This window comes from Tachypleus tridentatus, chromosome 9, assembly GCF_004210375.1.
Source record: "Tachypleus tridentatus isolate NWPU-2018 chromosome 9, ASM421037v1, whole genome shotgun sequence".
NCBI classification, from domain to species: Eukaryota; Metazoa; Arthropoda; class Merostomata; order Xiphosura; family Limulidae; genus Tachypleus; species Tachypleus tridentatus.
This window is the reverse complement of record NC_134833.1, coordinates 168,392,499-168,408,321: the sequence shown is the minus strand read 5'-3', so window position 1 is coordinate 168,408,321 and position 15,823 is coordinate 168,392,499. Positions and strand designations below refer to the sequence as shown.

Genomic DNA, 15,823 nt, shown 5'->3' with positions numbered 1-15,823 from the left:
GTAAATGTACCTGTGTTCTACAAATGCAGTTTAATATTACAGTTATATGTAAATGTACCTGTGTTCTACAAATGCAGTTTAATATTACAGTTATATGTAGATATATGTTTTACAGCTACAGTTTAATATTACAGTTATATGTAAATGTACCTGTGTTCTACAAATACAGTTTAATATTACACTTTCTGATCACCATGAGAAAACGAGTTTTGAAATCTTGTCCTCTAAGTGTGATCTCCATGTACAGTAATCAACACATTTCTACAAGCATTTTACTGACAGCCAGTGTCTCTTCATTTGACAGTTAACTCAAAATCTACCTGTGGTCCATATACAGATATCATAAACTTCTAAAACTTCAGGATCTACCTGTGTTTCTCAGATCTACATATTATACTAGTAAAATAAAAACTTGCACATCTACCTGTGTTTCTCAGATCTACAAAATATACTAGTAAAATAAAAAAAACTTGCACATCTACCTGTGTTTCTCAGATATACATAATGTACTAGTAAAAATAAAACTTGCACATCTACCTGTGTTTCTCAGATATACATAATATACTACTAAAATAAAACTTGCACATCTACCCGTGTTTCTCAGATCTACATATTATACTAGTAAAATAAAAACTTGCACATCTACCTGTGTTTCTCAGATCTACAAAATATACTAGTAAAATAAAAACTTGCACATCTACCTGTGTTTCTCAGATATACATAATGTACTAGTAAAATAAAAACTTGCACATCTACCTGTGTTTCTCAGATATACATAATATACTACTAAAATAAAAACTTGCACATCTACCCGTGTTTCTCAGATCTACATAATATACTACTAAAATAAAATAAAAAAACTTGCACATCTACCTAGTAAATAAAAAACTTGTGTTTCTCAGATCTACATATACATATACTAGTAAAATAAAACTTGCACATCTACCTGTGTTTCTCAGATATACATAATGTACTAGTAAAATAAAAACTTGCACATCTACCTGTGTTTCTCAGATATACAAAATATACTGTAAAATAAAACTTGCACATCTACTAAAATACTAGTAAAATAAAAACTTGCACATCTACCTGTGTTTCTCAGATCTACAAAATATACTTAAAATATGTAAAATAAAACTTGCACATCTACCTGTGTTTCTCAGATCTACATATTATACTAGTAAAATAAAACTTGCAAAGGTATACATACTAGTAAAATAAAACTTGCACATCTACCTGTTTCTCAGATATACATAATGTAGTACTAAAATCAGGCATGCCAATGACATTTATGAAAAAAGAGGAAAAGGTATATAGAGGGAAATTTTAAAAAATGGATGCTATTTGGTGTGATTTGGTGCAATATGGGACATAATTTCTTATGTTTTTCGACATTGCAATGTTGGAAAAGTACACAATATATATCATATAAAATAACAAAGGAAATTAAAGACTAAATCAAACTAATAGAAAAAACTATAACTTTGATTTACATTTGTTTTAGCAGATTGATTTATTCTTTTAATTTGCATTCATTTTTAGAAGATATATCAAAATATCTAAAATTAACAAATAAAATAAAAAGTAAATAAATGCAATTTAAGATTGTTTATTTGCTATTTATTCAGTTTAATTTTTTCTAATTCAAAATATATTAGTAATATGAGTTAATGGAGCCAAAATAACTCAGTAAATATTTCAAATACAAATCATTTCATTATTATCCTTTTGTCATCAATAACATCATCATCATCAACTACTGGTATGCTGCCAATTAAATGTTTTACAGTCATTGCCAATAACTACTTCTCTGCTGCATATATTCCATACAATTTTCAAATCACATAAAATTACTCTTTTGACTAATCATGACTACCTACAGTTCAAATTGTTCATCTATGCAATTGTGTCATTATACTACTGGTACCTTAATGTCAGTGAATTTTCCATTCTTTCACAAATTGACAATACAAACTAAAACAGCATATGAAGGAAAGCTATGACATTGCTTAAAATTCAACTACTGATATGGTTCAATATTAAACTACTGATATCAGTGATATGCCTCAGAAATTAAATTTTGTACAGTCACTGACATCAACAACTACTGCTCTGCTGCATGTATTCCATTAAAATTTCAAATTACTTAAAATTACTCTACATGACTACCTACAGTAAAACTTGTTCATCTATACAATCTTGTCAGTAAATTACTGGTACCTCAATATCAGTATATTTTTCATTCTTTCACAATACAAACTGAAACAGCAAATCAAGGAAAGCTTTGACATTGCTTCAAAATAAAATTAATGATATGCTTTAAAATAAACCACTGGCACTGTATGCTGCAGATAATAATAAAATGTTTTCAGTCACTGATATCAACTTCTGCTCTGCTGCATAAATTACAGTCAAATTTCAAATCACTTAATTTCCTTTAATCAATCTTGGCTACTTTCCTCTTTTTCGAGACAAGGGTTTTCAGTGCTCTCTTCCGAGCTTTTTTTCTCTCCTTCTCTGAATGGGCAGCTCTCTGTGCCTCTGCAGTTTTCTGGACTTTTTCTTTAGCCAAGGTGGCTGGGCCAGATTTCACAGAACCATAGGCCTCAAGCCTTTCTGCCCTTTTCTTCTGATTCTCCCTCAGCTTTGAGGTATACTTTGAAGCTGCTGATCTAATGTACTTACACATTCTCTTCTCTACAGGATCAAAATGAACATCTTTCCTTTTAAACATTTCAATAGCTTTTGTTTCTTTGGAGCGTAGAGAATATTTTATCGTCTGGTATACACACGATACCAGACCACGAGACTGCCTCCAAGATGGCGGTCAGATTTTTTTTTGTCCGCAATAAACATTGAAAAAATACAATTTCTCCTCAAAAACCACCTACCCGGCCCCCAAATCGCTCATATTTTCTCCTCGAATTTACACGAATCTCGTGGGTGATCGGTGGTCGTTTGAAAACCGCTGAAACCGAAGTTTCAAAAAAAAATGGCACGCATGTAAAATAAAACTTGCACATCTACCTGTGTTTCTCAGATATACATAATGTACTACTAAAATAAAAACTTGCACATCTACCTGTGTTTCTCAGATATACCTAATATACTACTAAATTAAAAAATGTACACATCTACTTACCTTCCATATAGGTAAGTAATCATCTCCTACAACATAAGTTTCTATATCTACTGGATCAAATGGATAATACTCTTTGACACAAAATCTAAAAAAAACGATATTTATTCCATTTTAATTTATATGTCAAATAATAAATAGACATGTTTAAATTGAAATACCTTATAGCTACTAATACAAAAGTAGGGTTACATTAATAATGTTCTCATTTGTACTGGAAATATATCTTTAAAACATAAGTAATCTGTGATACAAGATAACCACATAGTACAATTGATTTTCTACAATCAAGGGTTGTTAGCAAACAGTTTGAAGACACTGGTTGTTACAGCAAAGCCTTAGTTTGAGGATTACTTGTTGGGTTTTGAATAACAAGGTTAAAAAACAGGATATATAGATTATAGTAATAAAACATCTAACACTAGGAAAACTTACATAATCTAACAATTACAATAATCTTACTAAAAAAAAATACTGTTAGCACTAAGGAATCTTCACACATAAAATGAGCTAATATAAGAATATTCTTGAAACAGATTATGTTGATAAAAGCAATATTTCAAATAACATCACAAAATTTCATTTATATTATAAAAATGATCCTACAAGACAATAGAATATCACAAAATTATTAGAAAAAAACAACATACAATCTCAAAACACAAGAACACTACAAGTATGTTTTATATGGAGTTCCTTAGTTACAAAAAGAAAGATGTCTGGTTAATACTAATAGTTTCTATAAACATAATTATGAATCAGTCAATGTCTAGGATATGATTTTAAGAAACATTCTCACAATAAAATAAGAAATTTACTTTTGTGTATAAGTACAAGAAAGATTTTGATGTAGAATGTTTGTACATTAAGGACAAGTTTAGAAGACAATTTACAATAGTTGACTTTCTATGGTACAAAGATGTTACAGGATTTCCAAGGTGTGTTTTTCTAAGGATATTAGCATTTGCCTCTATTTAATTCCAATATGTACTGTCAAACTTATGGAACTGTACTGGGCAAAATAAACATATCATTAGACAAAACTAATGGCCCATGAACTCTCCACTGAATTTCAAAGTTATAAGGTGTTTTAATTGTGTTGAAGATACATTTACCTTCTTCAAGAATGATAACTAGACAGCAGTCCAACAAGTCCACATACCAGCAAAGTTATGTTTACAATATGTTTGTTACCTTCTTCAAGAATGGTAGCTGGAAAGTAGTCCAACAGCTCCACATACCAGCAAAGTTATATTAACAATATGTTTGTTACCTTCTTCAAGAATGGTAGCTAGAAAGTAGTCCAACAACTCCATATGCCAGCAAAGTTATGTTAACAATATGGTTATTACCTTCTTCAAGAATGGTAGCTAGAAAGTAGTCCAACAGCTCCACATACCAGCAAAGTTATATTAACAATATGATTGTTACCTTCTTCAAGAATGGTAGCTAGAAAGTAGTCCAACAGCTCCATATGCCAGCAAAGTTATGTTAACAATATGTTTATTACCTTCTTCAAGAATGGTAGCTAGAAAGTAGTCCAACAGCTCCACATACCAGCAAAGTTATATTAACAATATGTTTGTTACCTTCTTCAAGAATGGTAGCTAGAAAGTAGTCCAACAACCCATATGCCAGCAAAGTTATGTTAACAATATGTTTATTACCTTCTTCAAGAATGGTAGCTAGAAAGTAGTCCAACAACTCCATATGCCAGCAAAGTTATATTAACAATATGTTTATTACCTTCTTCAAGAATGGTAGCTAGAAAGTAGTCCAACAGCTCCACATACCAGCAAAGTTATGTTAACAATATGTTTATTACCTTCTTCAAGAATGGTAGCTAGAAAGTAGTCCAACAGTTCCATATGCCAGCAAAGTTATGTTGATGATAAATTTAACATCATCATCATTACATAAATTTGCTCTTTTTCTTCACTAGACACATTCATGGAGTTTAAATGTAAAATTAAGAAGCAGATTGCTTTCTTCCTAAACTTTTCATTTCAATGTAGTCAAAGAACATTTTTCTCAAAAATTCCACACCAGTTGAAATGATTATAACAATGGCTTTATTATCTAAAGTAATTTAATTTACCAGAAAATAATGAAGAAAAGTGTTACTGGAAGATGAAAAAAAAGACAATAGCCACTGCTGATGTAAAATAATGTTAGAGAAATCAAGTCCAAAGATAAACTGGAAATAAACTTAACAAAGAGCTGTTCAAGTATCTGAAAATAAGACAATGTTTATTGATTATACTTGGTGTTTATTTAGTGATATATTACTTTATGATTATCTAGTTTTTGATAACAAGTGTTTATAACCTGGTATGTTGCAAAGTGATAGTTACGATAAATTTTGTTGTGTAACCTGGTATGTTGCATGTAGAGATCAACTTGTGTAAATTGTTAAAAGTGATAGTTATGATAAGTTTTGTTATGTAACCTGGTATGTTGCATGTAGAGATTAACTTGTGTGAATTGTTAAAAGTGATAGTTACGATAAGTTTTGTTGTGTAACCTGGTATGTTGCATATAGAGATTAACTTGTGTGAATTGTTAAGAGTGATAGTTACGATAAGTTTTGTTGTGTAACCTGGTATGTTGTATGTAGAGATTAACTTGTGTAAATTGTTAAAAGTGATATGTAACCGATAAGTTTTGTTATGTAACCTGGTATGTTGTATGTAGAGATTAACTTGTGTAAATTGTTAAAAGTGATAGTTACCATAAGTTTTGTTATGTAACCTGGTATGTTGTATGTAGAGATTAACTTGTGTAAATTGTTAAAAGTGATAGTTACGATAAGTTTTGTTATGTAACCTGGTATGTTGTATGTAGAGATTAACTTGTGTAAATTGTTAAAAGTGATAGTTACCATAAGTTTTGTTATGTAACCTGGTATGTTGTATGTAGAGATTAACTCGTGTAAACTGACATAAAACAACTTGAACTTTCTGTATTCTTCCGATTGCTTTGAGTATTGTTACATCATAGCATCTTGTATTTAAATTAATGAAAGTGAAGCTGGACTGTGTGATTGTTAGTTAGCAGTAATGGCCAATATTTAAAGTGAATTTCACAGTGGTATTGTAATAATGCAAATACAGAAAAATAATTTGTCTCCTTAAAGGATTTCTAAGGTAACTAAACCCACCTGTTAGGACTATGAATGAAAAGGAAACAATTATTCAAAGCTATGGATACAACTGTGGTCACCCACCCCTAGGGTATAATGCAAGTACATTTATCACTGATTCTGTTGTGATAAAATAATAGAAAAGAAATAATGTGTTGTCAATTGGGTTATGAAGTAGGTAAACCAGCACGTGTGTACTTTTAAAGTAAAACAGAATTATTTAAAGCTATATATGCATATACAACTGTGATATCCCACACAGTAACGCAAGTGCACATATCACTAAGTATATTGTCATAACAGAAGAAAAAAGATAATTATTTGATTTTATATACAACTATAAAATTATATAAAGAATTTTTCTTCATATGTTTGACTTGTTTTAATAAAATTTCTTTAGAACAAGTGAAGTGTGTGCTGTCTGTTCTTTGAATTTGTCACCAACAAGTCAGAGACACCTACTGTAAAGAATCCCAGCCCCTTCTCCAATAAAACCTGACAATATACAGTGATTTTATAGCTGGTTCCCATTTTATTAAATTATTTATTGTGTGCTTATTTTAGCATTTTACTTGTTTTAGTTACAAATATCTATGTATTATACAATTGCTTTTCTAAGTTATACTTGAAATAATACCTACCGCAGTAGTACATCTCCCTCAAATATATACACCCGTAATGGGTCTACCGATGTTAAAATAGTATAAACTCCAATATCAAATTTCCTGAAAAAAATAAAAAATACTAAACAGAAAATAAAAGTAAATGATAAAACCAAAATCAAATTCCTTTATTACTTTAAGAATCTCAATAAATTCAGCAGAAAATGTAACTTCACATAAAGTTTTCATTAGAATTTAAATTTCTGAAAAAAGTAGAAGATATACACAATATTCTGTATACGTTATTGAAAAGAAAGAGCCTTAAAATCAGATACAATAACCTGACATGTGATTCTGAGAAGAAAATATTAGTTTTAAAAAGACAGTTCAAAACAACAATGTACTTATCATTTACTTTGTGTTTTTGATATAATATTCAAGAGATATGTCTCCAGACTTCATATGTACTAAATTCAATTTAGAACAAGAATATAGAACTCCTTCATAAAAAATAAAGCAACCTGCTATTGATAATAAAATGATTATAAATAATTCTTTTACAGAAATGCCTTCTCTATAGCAATGTAGCACATGAACAAAAAAAAACAACAAAAAAACAACCATTAATCAGGCAAACCTGCCATCAATTAGCAATGGGTTATGAATATATTCTTGCACAAAGGTGCCTTCAGATTCCAGATCTAAATCTCCTATTTTTTGCACACTTATTCCCCTATGACTGTTGCTCTTCTGGACCCACATCTTCTGAGGGTTCTGTCTAGCCTGAAAGTAGAACAGTAAAAATAATATTAAAACTGCATGTCTCTTCATCAAATAATTCAGGATGCAGGCTCAACTTACTTAATATAATACATTTTAACATCTTTATTGTTGTTGCAAACAGTGTTAAAATGAAAAGCTCATCACAATTCAACAAATAAATATTCATTCACAGATTATTTTGTGACAGCATGACACTCAAAATAATCTTACACATACCATTAGTTGTACACAATTTGTACCAGCACATACCAAGTGTTCGTAAGTTGAGATTTTTGTAAACTGAAAATGCATTTCCAAATAGAATATTTCCCTCTCTCTCAAAATGCTTTCCCAGTTAGTGCTGCCCTCTATGAGGCAAGTGTTTTGCTTGCCACTAACCTTGCAACTCCTACTATTTTCTGCACATCTACATGATCATACAGCAACCCTTCACCAACAGGAGCAACCCTACTGTAACTAGCATCCTCTCTAATAATGCATTTTTTAATCACTTCAAGATTGGCAATGATCAGGTGAACCAATACATTAAATGTGTAGCCATCTATTCAAATATACATTTGCAGTTTTACAAATTGTTAACTTCTCACTAAAAGCTAGAATCACACACTGAACTGGTGGAGGGTCAGTGAGAAGATAAAAAAGTATCAAAAAAAGACCACGTGCTGTGGAAAAGAAGTTAGAAACATCCCACCAGTTGGAGATTACACTAATTCTGAGCTAGGTGTATCCTTCACCCTCAAGAAAGGTGTCACTAAAATGAAAGAGAAGATACATGGATGGACCTCAAAATCATTAATGTTGCACATAGGTGTTGAGTGGCTGGGGCACAACCGACCAAAAATGAAAGTTCAGCATCAATCAAAACCTAGCAGCAACTGGAATTGTACACCACATCCATCTCAACATGGTCTCAGTTAATCTGACCAACCACTTGATCTCTTTGTACTTATTTAGCCATTACAGTTCTGACACTACTAACTTTTAATATGTATATCTTCACAAAACTTGGTAGACTTTCAGTAACAAGTCTTTCATATACAAAATATCGTATTTTTTAGTGATGTATACTTAATAAACCAAAAGAAATTTGTCCATGAATATACACAGTATTTATTTTTACTAGTTTATGTGAAAGTGATTTTCATGTTGAGATTGAAAATACTTTTCTTCACCTCAAAGATTTCAAGTTCCAATCAGATGGAGCAAAACAACCGACACGCGGACTTCTACATCAGGTTCACAATAGAAAACACCTCAACATAATAGTCACCTAGCACAGTTATAGAATGTATTGCGCAGATTGATACTAAATATACCTCTTCAGGCTGCACCTTCCATGGAGCAGGATCTAAAACATATGTTGTAAAAGAAATAAAAAAACAAATGGATTAACCTGGATACCTAGTCCAATGATATTTTCTCAAGGAAGATAAAAAAGGGCATCCAGGGATATGATAAGGTGACAGATTTGGTGGGAAAAAAAATCATAAAAATTGGAGAAAAGGAAGACAATCCCAGGTAAAGTGACTGGCAAATCCAACTGGGTGGATCACAGGAAGGGATAAGATTCCAATGAAGAAACAAACTGACCTGGGAATTACTGAAGAACACAGTGCATGTTAGAAATCCAAGGGATGTGGCCAGATAAAGGAAGCAGATAGGAGTAGAATGGACCTAAACTTGGGGAAAGAGAGCAACTGTAAACATGTTTAATTTCCATATCTCCTCACACAAGGGACCCTGGAGAAGTAAGACCAGATTCTCCTCTTTAGAAACAGGATTCCACTGATGATGAAATAAAGAAAATAATACAACAGACAGGAGAGATAAGAAGAAAGGGAGTTATGAAGACTTGCTAAACAACCTTGGTTTTCAAATAGGCAGAAAAACTTCCAACACCCCATGATAGATAAAAAGATACCATAAACAGTGTATGTAATGAGAGAAGGGTAAAAGAACCCAATGAAAACAAGACAAACCTAAAAGAACCCCATGAAAACAAGATCCCAACTTAAGAGGACCAAACTTCATTGAAGCTGTGCTTGTAAAATGTGCATTTTTTTCACAAAAAAGAAGACAAACAAGAAGAAAGACAACAAAAAAGAAATGATGAAACTACAGAATCACTCCAACCAAAGGGAGAATAACATGCAATAATGGATAACGTAATAAATGATGAAACTACAGAATCACTCCAACCAAAGGGAGTATAACATACAAGCAATAATGGATAATGTGATAAATGATGAAACTACAGAATCACTCCAACCAAAGGGAGAATAACAAGCAATAATGGATAATGTGATAAATGATAAAACCACAGAATCACTCCAACCAAAGGGAGAATAACAAGTAATAATGGATAATGTGATAAATGATGAAACTACAGAATCACTCCAACCAAAGGAAGAATAACAAGCAATAATGGATAATGTGATAAATGATAAAACTACAGAATCACTCCAACCAAAGGGAGAATAACAAGCAATAATGGATAATGTGATAAATGATGAAACTACAGAATCACTCCAACCAAAGGGAGAATAATAACAAGCAATAATCAATAATGTAATAAATGATAAAACTACAGAATCATTCCAACCAAAGGGAGAATAACAAGCAATATTGGGTAACATGATAAATGATAAAACTACAGAATCACTCCAACCAAAGGGAGAATAACATACAAGCAATAATGGATAACATAATAAATCATAAAACTACAGAATCATTCCAACCAAAGGGAGAATAACCAGCAATACTGGGTAATATGATAAATGATGAAGCTACAGAATCACTCCAACCAAAGGGAGAATAACATACAAGCAATAATGGATAAGGTAATAAATGATGAAACTACAGATTCACTCCAACCAAAGGGACAATAACAAGCAATAATGGATAATGTGATAAATGATGAAACTACAGAATCACTCCAACCAAAGGGAGAATAACAAGCAATAATGGATAATGTGATAAATGATGAAACTTCAGAATCACTCCAACCAAAGGAAGAATAACAAGCAATACTGGGTAACATGATAAATGATGAAACTACAGAATCACTCCAACCAAAGGGAGAATAACAAGCAATAATGGATAATGTGATAAATGATAAAACTACAGAATCACTCCAACCAAAGGGAGAATAACAAGCAATAATGGATAATGTAATAAATGATAAAACTACAGAACTCCAACCAAAGGGAGAATAACATACAAACCAAAGGGAGAATAACAAGCAATATTGAGAGAATAACAAGATAAATGATAAATGAAACTACAGAATCACTCCAACCAAAGGGAGGAGATAATGTGATAAATGATACAAGCAATAATGGATAACAATAATGGATAAATAAATGATAAAACTACAGAATCATTCCAAACAAAGGGAGAATAACAAGCAATAATGGATGTGATAAATGATGAAACTACAGAATCACTCCAACCAAACAGAGAATAACATACAAGCAATAATGGATAATGTGATAAATGATAAAACTACAAAATCACTCCAACCAAAGGGAGAATAACATACAAGCAATAATGGATAATGTGATAAATGATAAAACTACAGAATCACTCCAACCAAAGGGAGAATAACATACAAGCAATAATGGATAATGTAATAAATGATGAAACTACAGAATCACTCCAACCAAAGGGAGAATAACATACAAGCAATAATGGATAATGTAATAAATGTTGAAACTACAGAATCACTCCAACCAAAGGGACAATAACATACAAGCAATAATAGATAATGTAATAAATGATGAAACCACAGATTCACTCCAACCAAAGGGAGAATAACAAGCAATAATGGATAATGTGATAAATGATGAAACTACAGAATCACTCCAACCAAAGGGAGAATAACAAGTAATAATGGATAATGTAATAAATGATAAAACTACAGAATCATTCCAAACAAAGGGAGAATAACAAGCAATAATGGATAATGTGATAAATGATGAAACTACAGAATCACTCCAACCAAAGGGAGAATAACATACAAGCAATAATGGATAATGTAATAAATGATAAAACTACAGAATCACTCCAACCAAAGGGAGAATAACATACAAGCAATAATGGATAATGTGATAAATGATAAAACTACAGAATCACTCCAACCAAAGGGAGAATAATATACAAGCAATAATGGACAATGTGATAAATGATGAAACTACATAATCACTCCAACCAAAGGGAGAATAACATACAAGCAATAATGGATAATGTGATAAATGATGAAACTACAGAATGACTCCAACCAAAGGGAGAATAACAAGCAATAATGGATAATGTGATAAATGATGAAACTACAGAATCACTCCAACCAAAGGGAGAATAACAAGTAATAATGGATAATGTAATAAATGATAAAACTACAGAATCATTCCAAACAAAGGGAGAATAACAAGCAATAATGGATAATGTGATAAATGATGAAACTACAGAATCACTCCAACCAAAGGGAGAATAACATACAAGCAATAATGGATAATGTAATAAATGATAAAACTACAGAATCACTCCAACCAAAGGGAGAATAACATACAAGCAATAATGGATAATGTAATAAATGATGAAACTACAGAATCACTCCAACCAAAGGGAGAATAACATACAAGCAATAATGGATAATGTGATAAATGATGAAACTACAGAATCACTCCAACCAAAGGGAGAATAATATACAAGCAATAATGGACAATGTGATAAATGATAAAACTGCAGAATCACTCCAACCAAAGGGAGAATAACATACAAGCAATAATGGATAATGTGATAAATGATAAAACTACATAATCACTCCAACCAAAGGGAGAATAACATACAAGCAATAATGGATAATGTGATAAATGATGAAACTACAGAATGACTCCAACCAAAGGGAGAATAACAAGCAATAATGGATAACGTAATAAGTGATGAAACTACAGAATCACTCCAACCAAAGGGAGAATAACATACAAGCAATAATGGATAACGTAATAAGTGATGAAACTACAGAATCACTCCAACCAAAGGGAGAATAACATACAAGCAATAATGGATAACGTAATAAATGAACAGGAAAGTCCAGAGGTACGGAAAAGTAACAGATGAATGAAGGTCCAAACCCTACACTTGAAGAATAAAAAAATCCAAAAGGTACGAGGTGAATTATAGGTAAGTGGAATAAGAAAAGCAAAAACATTCTTGGTCAACATACATGGGGGATAAAAGATATCGACTCTTGAAAGCACGTTTGCCATAAAATAACGAGTATAAAGCCCAGAATCTGATTAACAATAAAAAACAAAGATTAAGAAGATACGAGTGAAATCTGAGGAAGTAAATAACGAGTATAAAGCCCAGAATCTGATTAACAATAAAAAACAAAGATTAAGAAGATACGAGTGAAATCTGAGGAAGTAAATAACGAGTATACAGCCCAGAATCTGATTAACAATAAAAAACAAAGATTAAGAAGATACGAGTGAAATCTGAGGAAGTAAATAACGAGTATAAAGCCCAGAATCTGATTAACAATAAAAAACAAAGATTAAGAAGATACGAGTGAAATCTGAGGAAGTAATAGACGAATGAAAAAATAATACATGAGGAAATAATGGATATAAAGGGTGAAGAAGACCCATTAAGACCTCCTAAAACGTGACAGAAAAGCATATTCAGGAAGGTAACAACAAACTGCCATAAGTCACATTTACATCTTCTGATACATCTAGAGGCTGGTATAAAAGGGAAATTTGAAAATGTAGCAACAACAGTGATAAATAGTGACCATTGTGAATACATAAATCACAAAGTTGAAAAGAAAAAATTAGAAAAGGAAAAGTAAGTAATGAAATTTAAATTGCAACATTCACATTTGTCGAGTAAGACTGACCATCAAGAAGTAATGAGCAAGTGACCTGTAGAGATAGCACAATGAAATTCAAATTGCAACATTCACATTTGTAGAGTAAGACTGACCATCAAGAAGTAATGAGCAAGTGACCTGTAGAGATAGCACAATGAAATTCAAATTGCAACATTCACATTTGTAGAGTAAGACTGACCATCAAGAAGTAATGAGCAAGTGACCTGTAGAGATAGAACAATGAAATTCAAATTGCAACATTCACATTTGTAGAGTAAGACTGACCATCAAGAAGTAATGAGCAAGTGACCTGTAGAGATAGCACAATGAAATTCAAATTGCAACATTCACATTTGTAGAGTAAGACTGATCATCAAGAAGTAATGAGCAAATAACCTGTATTGATAGCACAATGAAATTCAAATTGCAACATTCACATTTGTAGAGTAAGACTGACCATCAAGAAGTAATGAGCAAGTGACCTGTAGAGATAGCACAATGAAATTCAAATTGCAACTTTCACATTTGTCGAGTAAGACTGACCATCAAGAAGTAATGAGCAAATGACCTGTAGAGATAGCACAATGAAATTCAAATTGCAACATTCACATTTGTTGAGTAAGACTGATTATCAAGAAGTAATGAGCAAGTGACCTGTAGAGATAGCACAATGAAATTCAAATTACAACATTCACATTTGTAGAGTGAGACTGATCATCAAGAAGTAATGAGCAAGTGACCTGTAGAGATAGCACAATGAAATTCAAATTGCAACATTCACATTTGTAGAGTAAGACTGACCATCAAGAAGTAATGAGCAAGTGACCTGTAGAGATAGCACAAGTTATGAGAGGGGTGTGTCACACTGTCACTGGTGTAAAGTTGGTGCATGATCATTAGCATGTAAAAGTGCAGAAAGAAGTGGAGATACAAGTGGTGAGCAAATTTTTGTGCCAATAGAGGGTCATACTAACTGAGAAATCTTTCTGCAAGATAAAGATATTTTATCAAAATTCACACCTGCACATGCCAAGTGTTCACAATTCACACCTGCACATGCCAAGTGTTCACAATTCACACCTGCACATACCAAGTGTTCACAATTTACACCTGCACATAACTAAGTTTACTGGATCATCACAGTTGAACTTAGGCAAAGAAATGCTGTCTGCAACTCAATACACTGTTATGGCAAAGATGTAATTTGGGCAGCTTGGACTATTAATGTTGGTATGCAAAGGAATGCCCATGGCTTTATTCATACATCACAAAGCCTTCTACCTATAAATACATATCACCAGACCAACTTTCCACACAAGGTGGTGTTTTTATGTAAGATGAAATTCCTGCCCATTCAGCCCGAGACTAAACATGAAGATTTGAAAATCGAGACATTACCAATCTTTCAATGATTGTCCTAGCCATGGTGTTCCCTCTTCCTCTTCCAATCAACTTATAGGGACACTCTCTTCCATGTAATTTGCCAAGAATGAAAGTACATTCCCACTTACCATGATCTCAGATCAAGTATATATCAGAAAAACTATTTTATCTTAACATTGCAAAAGGACAGATAAACTAATGACTGCTTCTAATCTTGTACTCTTGTTCTATGTTTGTTTATAAAATAATGTGGTATTCAATCTGGAGTGAATGTCTGTTTACTTAGTATTAAATTGTGTACATAATTTACTACACAAGTGAAACAGAACTGCAGTTGCAAGTTACTGTTTAAAAATTCACATTACAATTAATCATACTTGATCATAATCTATCATGACACATAAGTAAGGCTTGGCATATAACAATTTACTATACTTGAACATAATTTATCATGATACATATAACAATTTACTATACTTGAACATAATTTATCATGATACATAAGTAAGGCTTGGCATATACCAATTTACTATACTTGAACATAATTTATCATGATACATAAGTAAGGCTTGGCATATACCAATTTACTATACTTGAACATAATTTATCATGATACATAAGTAAGGCTTGGCATATACCAATTTACTATACTTGAACATAATTTATCATGATACATAAGTAAGGCTTGGCATATACCAATTTACTATACTTGAACATAATTTATCATGATACATAAGTAAGGCTTGGCATATACCAATTTACTATACTTGAACATAATTTATCATGATACACAAGTAGAGCTTGGAAATTAATCAAATTGATTATTATCACATGAACTAATTAAAACTAGTGTTTCCAGATAACATTTTCCAACTATTCCAGTAATGGAAATATTGCCA

General features: G+C 31.8%; 1 protein-coding gene across 3 annotated transcripts in view; it reads right to left on the bottom strand.

Moving 5' to 3' along the window:
• LOC143226909 (putative tubulin polyglutamylase ttll-15) overlaps nucleotides 1–15,823 on the bottom strand; it is a 59,365-nt gene that overhangs the window by 29,043 nt on the left and 14,499 nt on the right. For 2 of the 3 annotated variants that reach the window (XM_076458451.1, XM_076458450.1), the window contains exons 5-7: nucleotides 7,521–7,666; nucleotides 6,923–7,006; nucleotides 3,143–3,227 (exon numbers count right to left, since the gene is read on the bottom strand). In XM_076458451.1, coding sequence (XP_076314566.1) covers nucleotides 3,143–3,227; nucleotides 6,923–7,006; nucleotides 7,521–7,666 — 315 coding nt within the window. The remainder of the gene's footprint in view (nucleotides 1–3,142; nucleotides 3,228–6,922; nucleotides 7,007–7,520; nucleotides 7,667–15,823) is intronic. The other variant, XM_076458452.1, reaches the window with a different exon arrangement.